Raw genomic sequence first — 6,541 nt, 5'->3', positions numbered from 1 at the left:
ATTCCCTTCTTACCCACTTCTCTGGGAATCAGGCTCTTGGGGAGATGGAGCTGCTGTAATGTGCTGCTGCGGAGGGGCATTCTGAGAGCCTTGGGGACTTCCTTGCATTTAAAAGTTCCACAAGACCTCTCACAGGACCACTGTGTTCTTTGAGCCTATGTCTGTCTTTCTGCCCTATGCTACAGCTGCTTTATTATTCCCTCTTATTTTCTGCCTCATGGTGGATTCCCTTTTACTGCTGTCTTTTTCTGCCAGCTTCATGTACTCTGTCTGATTCGCATTTTCTTCTCAAATTCTAAAGTACCTCTTGAGGAGCACTGTCCTTTCATTCCCAGCCCTTCACTTCTAGACCCTGTGCAAGTGGAAAATCTATCATGGTGATCATCAGTACTTGGCCTTAAGCAAGATCTTTCACTTTCCCTTAACTTGCCTGACTTATCTTTCTTCTGCTTTGAGTCATTTTTCTAGGATGAATTCACCAATGGACCAGGAGATCACCTGTCCTGCTCATGAGAGCTGGGATGTTCTTGTGGACTTTCCCACATCTGTCTGCCACAGCCGTTGTCTTTGCCTGACTGCCTTTCTTAATGCATAAGAGTCTTCCTGGACACTTCCTGTTTGACTTTGGGGACATGGTTGGGAACAATGACACAGCACTGACTGAGTTTATTCTGTTGGGGTTCTCAGGTTTTCACTCCCTCCAGGCTCCTCTGTTTTGGGGGGTGCTCTGCATCTACTTGGTCACCTTGCTGGGAAACTCCCTGATCATCGTCCTCTCGCTGGCTGACCCTGCCCTCCACTCCCCCATGTACTTCTTCCTTCGGCACTTCTCCCTGGTGGAGATCCTCTACACCACCACCATCGTGCCCAGGATGCTGGTCGATCTCCTGTCTTCTCACCCCACCATTCCACTTGCCAGCTGCTTCACCCAGATGTATTTCTTTTCCTTCTTTGGGGTCACTGAGTGCTGTTTGCTCACTGCCATGGCGTATGACCGCTATGCTGCCATCTGTCGGCCACTGCATTACACCACACTGATGAACCAGGGAGCATGTGCCTGCATGGTGGGGGCCTGTTACCTCATGGGCATCATCACTGGCACCACTCACTCCATCTGCATCTTCACCTTGCCCTTTCACGGTGCCAACATCATCCACCACTACATGTGTGACATCATGCCTGTGCTGAGACTGGCTACTGTAAGCACCTTCAGGGGTGAAGTTGGGAACCTTTTTGTTACAGTATCCTTCGTCTTGACTCCTTTTTTGTTGATCATGCTGTCCTATGTCTGTATACTTGCCACCATCCTTGGAGTGGCAACAGTCCAGGAACGTTTAAAGCTCTTCTCCACCTGCTCCTCCCATCTTTTTGTTGTCATTCTCTTTTTTGGAACTGCAACTGTGGCTTATTTGAGGCCTGATGCAGGCTCATCTCCAGACACTGACCAGATCATCGGCATCTTCTACACGGTTGTCACCCCTATGTTCAACCCTTTTGTCTATACCCTGAGGAACAAGGAGGTCACAGGAGCCATGAGGAGGCTCATGAATAGGTACCTTAGGAGCCCTTAACATCCTGCTCCCCTCCCAATTTCTTAGACCTAAGGGCCTGATTTATAGTTAGTTTCAAGGAGGAGGGGGACAGTTGGGCTCAGGCATGATGTGTGTTACTGCGAGTGTTGGACTCCTTGGTCCACCCAGAATGAGGCCTCAAGGCACAGACATACTGCTCAGAGCTGCAACTCTATCACCCATTGTTATAGTGTTGACCTACAGATCTGGGCAAACACACACCTGAAGGAAGTTGTGAAGCAAAGGCGACTGTGACAGTCTCACATAATTCTTAGTCTTTCCTGAGGTTCAAGTATTGTCCTGGTGTTATAATTCTTAAGATATCAGCCCTTTCATTTTCCTTTTCCCCCCAGACTTCTCATCACAAGCTTGTTTCTGGCATCAGTCACCCGTTTTGCTACAAAAGCTCCTTTAATTCATCTGTGATGTCCAGTGTTGGTACCTCGGACGACATGGAAGAAACAAAAGCTTTGGTGTGACTTGTTTGGCTTTGGAAGTTTATTCTCTGAGTCTTGTTTGGTGCTGGTTTAGGTGGGGTGCTATTTCTCAGTTGTTTTCCCTCTTACTTCACTCTTTCTCTGGGGTCCCTGAAGTGTTGGTGTCTCTACTCGTTTACTTTCTCTACACCCCTTGACAGTTTTGCTTTTTGTTTTCTTTCTGATCCCATGGTAGAAGTTTACATTCCTCTTTATCCAAAGGTTTGATCTGGTGCTTAGACTCTCAAAATGTTACTTTTGTTTCCTGCAACAAACTATGCACTTTTTGTTCTTGGAACCCTCCTTACTTTGCTGACCAGAAGATTTGTTAACTTCATTCCTTTTCTTGGGAAAACCAGAACTTGCTTGTTCACAAACTCTTCTTTAGTTTTAAGCCACAAGGACTTAAAACTAGAACAATACAAGAAGGGAAATCTCTCTCAAGGCATAATAATGATTATTTTTATATACCATTGAATCTTTGCCAGTTTTCAATAGTAATACTATTAGTTTCAGAGTACTCACAATCCAGAAGAAAGCAATTGCTAACATTTTGATGTTAAGAATGACCTGCAGTCTGCTTTTTCTCTGCATAAATATACATGCATATTTATACAAATTAGAAATGAGAGTATATTTTCTAAATGTGTTATAGGTATTTTCTACTTTATTAAACTATTTAATATTACACACTATCAGAAGACTTCCAAGCATGATATTAATACTGATGTATTATTCTACTATATGGATGTAATATAACTTTAACAAATCTAACATTGGAATTAAATTTATTTTGTTATAAATATTGCTGAGATAGATTTTTTATGCTTACATATTTATATATTTGTTTTCCTTAGCATACAGTTATACAATTGGTATTGCTGAGCCAAAACGGTTTTGTAATATTTAGACTAAGAATTAGGAATGAATTGAGATTAGATGGCCCAGGAAGAGAAGGATCAGGAAAGTATAGATATGTATTTAATATTCTTTTTAGGCAACAGCTACAGTGGGAAAGACAAGCTGCCTTTCTGCATTTTATTGAGGGCACAGTGAGATGCATTTGGCCTGGAAATAGACCATGAGTTATCAAAGTTAGATCCAAAAGATAGAGTTGAGTTCCGAAGAAGACAAAGGAAGAGAAAGCCCACTCTATTCCTTCTTCATTCCAAGCTGACTCTGAGAGCAAAATGAGAAGACTCTAAAGGGACCGGACTGGCTCAGCCAAGATGGCCGCAAGCTTCTCTAACAGATGTGAAGGAGACAATACATAAAGCTTTGGATAGCATGTCCCTTGAAATACTTGGAAAATACACTAAAAACAAAAACAAAGCAAACAAACAAACAAAATCAAACTTACATTACTGTTTCTGAGAAACTGGAATAATCAATGTCCTGTGTTTTTGATGATCAAGTGTTCTTTGAGCAATGCTGGGACTGCAGCTGGAGGTCAGAGTCTAGTGGAAAGCTCTGATCACCTCCTTTTTATTTTTTTAATTAAAAACGCAAAACAAAAAAGGGTAGAAATGACAGAGAATTTCAAAAAATAACATTAAGAAATAATCACTAGTTGGTATATTAAATATTGTTATCTTAGAAGTTATTGTTCAAGTTACAAAATAAAAGCATAAAAAATGAACAGACAATGTCAGTACAAATTATTCTGTTTTATGTACTAACAAAAACTTAGTAGTATGGTCACATATCTCGCACACTTAAACAAACATACATTTATGTGGGTATACCTACAAGTTGTTTTTTCCTTTTGAGCACTTTATTTCCCTTTCATTATTATAATATCTATTATACATTGTGGATCTTATTACTCTTTCAGTTTATTATTATTATTGTTTATTTTTTACACTAGAGAGACAATATGATATTTACAAATGTGAGTCTGATTTATTTAACTTATGAGGATAGTCTCAAGCTATCTCCATTTACCTATAAAAGCCTCAAGATCATTCCTTTTATAGCTGATTAATATTACAGTGTATAAAAATACCACATCTTTTTTCATCCATTCTGCAGTCGATGGGCATTTTGGTTATTTCTAAGATTTAGCTATTACAAATTGTGCTGCTATAAACATAGGTGCACATATATCACTGTAACATGATCTTTTCAATTTTTCTGGTAAGATACCCAAAGGGGGAAAAGCTGGATTAAATGGAACTTCTAATCCTAGTTTTTTATGGAATCTCCACACTGATTCCACAGTGGCTACACCAGTCTACACTCCCACCATCAGTGAAGTGTTCCTTTTCCCCCACAGCCCTGCCAACATTTGTTGTCAGTTGATTTCTTGATGGTAGACATTCTTTCTGGACTGAGATGGAATCTCAGTGTTGTTTTAATTTGCATTTTGCTAATGACCAGTGATGGTGAACATTTCTCCATGTATTTATTTGCCATTTGTATATCTTCACCTGAGAAATGCATACTCATTTCAAACGCCTATTTTTGGAGTGGGTCTCTGAATTTGGGAGGCTTGATGTTTTTCAGTTCTGTGTGTGTTCTGGATATAAGTACTTTGCCTGAAGGGTTGCTGGCTAAAATCCTTTCCCATTCTGTGGGTTTTCTTTTTAACTTTGTTGGTGACTTCTTTTGAAGTACAAAAACTTTTTAATAAAATGAGATCCCAATAGTTGATTCTTTGAAGTACTTCCTATGCAGTTTGCATTTTGTTCATGAACAGTTTGCTTACCCCTTTGCCTCCAAGATTTCTACCTACCTAGTCTTCCAGTAGACTTAATGTTTCTGTTTTAATATTTAGGTCTTTGATCCATTTAGACTTTAGTGTCGTGCACGGTGGTAGACATGGGTCTAGTTTCAGCCTTTGGCATGTGGAGAGCCAATTTTTCCAACACCATTTGTTAAAGGAGGTTTTCCTTCTTCCAGTGAACATGTTTAGTCCCTTTGTCAAATATCAGGTGGCTGAGTGTCTTTGTAGTCATGTTTGCATCTTCTAATCTGTCCCATTGATCCTCAGGTCTATTTTTTTGCCATTTCCATGTTGATTTTATCACTGTAGCTTTGTAGTATAATTTCATGTCAGGAACTGAGATGCCTCCTGCCTTACCTTTGTGGTCCAGAATAGCCTTGCTATTCTAGGTTTTCACTATTTCCAAATGAATTTTAGGAAGTTTTCTCTAGATCTGTAAGGTATGTTAATGTTATCTTAATTGGGACTGCACTAAATCTGTACAAAAGTTTTGGGAGTATGGCCTGTGTCATAATTTTGGTTCTTCCCATTCATGAGCAAGAGATATCTTTCCATTTTCTTTTTTCTTAAATTTTTTTATTTAAAGAAAAGGAAACAAAAAAATACATGGAGATTAAAAAAAAGGGTAGAAATAATATAAAATTACAGAAAAATAAATGGTAAGAAATCGCTGGTTGATAAGTTACATATTGTCATCTTAGAAATAGCTGTTCAGGTTACAAAATTAAAGTATTTAAAATGATGTTCAAAAAGTGACACTGCAAACAGTTCTGCTCAATGATCGAACAAAAGCTCAGTAATATGGTTATCAGTCCTACACACTTGTTTTACATCTCAAAGAGGGCAAGATTAAACATATCAAAACAGAACAAAACAGTTAAAAAAACAATTTAAAGAAATACAGATTTCAAAGCAAGTCCACTGGATATCTTCACTGTCTATCTAACTGTCTCTAGTTTCTTACAAATAGTTGTGCCCATCTTCACCCACATTATATACATATTGCATATTATAGAACTAATCAAATCATTACAGGATGATGAAGGCTTTTTAGGTCTTCAAGATATAACATTGGGGAAGACAATAATAACTACCATCACGTCTCTCATTCTCTTCATGGTAGCCTTCCCCATCTTTACACATGCTGGCCTTGAACTTAAGAGACTAGACTAATATCATTCTGATCAGTGAATAATAGTATTGCTAGAATTTATATCATAATGCTACAAAATCAGCATTGGGTTTCTTAGTGTGTCTTCTTCAGAGTATCTGTTCATTACATCTTGCATTATATAATCTGTTCCCATAAATAATTTTTAAAAAAAAACTCATGTGTGAATTTCTACATATATATCTATCCTTTCTGTATTATAGGGAAAAACAAGTCATAACAAGACAGCAAAACAAATTCCTAGAAAAACATGCAATGGATAAGACATATAAGACCACAATATAGGTGATCTTCTGTAGTTACTATGTTTTCTCTTGTTATTTTCAATAGATTTGTCCACATCATCAGCTTAATATAGTTAAACAGTATTACCTATTTGTATAAAAACACAACTTTGAAAGCATTGTAGGATTTGGGAGCTGTTAATAATTAATACCAGTATGGATATCTTTTACATCTTGTCATCTTCAGAGTAGTTGCCTCTACTTTTAGGGTTGATACTAACAAGCATACCAAATTCAAATAAAATCAGCCAAGGCAAACCCATGGTCTTATGAATCGGATTCAGTTAAGATCAATCATAGTAAGACAATGTAAG

At 38.2% G+C, this 6,541-nt stretch overlaps 1 protein-coding gene across 1 annotated transcript; it reads left to right on the top strand.

Moving 5' to 3' along the window:
• Positions 1–632: 632 nt before the first annotated feature.
• Positions 633–1,571, top strand: LOC100725770 (olfactory receptor 10P22-like). The gene has a single exon (XM_003475983.1). It carries the CDS (start codon positions 633–635, stop codon positions 1,569–1,571), a length of 939 nt encoding a protein of 312 aa, XP_003476031.1.
• Positions 1,572–6,541: the final 4,970 nt, after the last annotated feature.

Source organism: Cavia porcellus, unplaced genomic scaffold (genome assembly GCF_034190915.1).
Source record: "Cavia porcellus strain 051 isolate PalLab524CR breed Dunkin Hartley unplaced genomic scaffold, mCavPor4.1 scaffold_8, whole genome shotgun sequence".
Classification (NCBI taxonomy): domain Eukaryota; kingdom Metazoa; phylum Chordata; class Mammalia; order Rodentia; family Caviidae; genus Cavia; species Cavia porcellus.
This window is presented reverse-complemented; position numbering and strand designations above follow the sequence as displayed.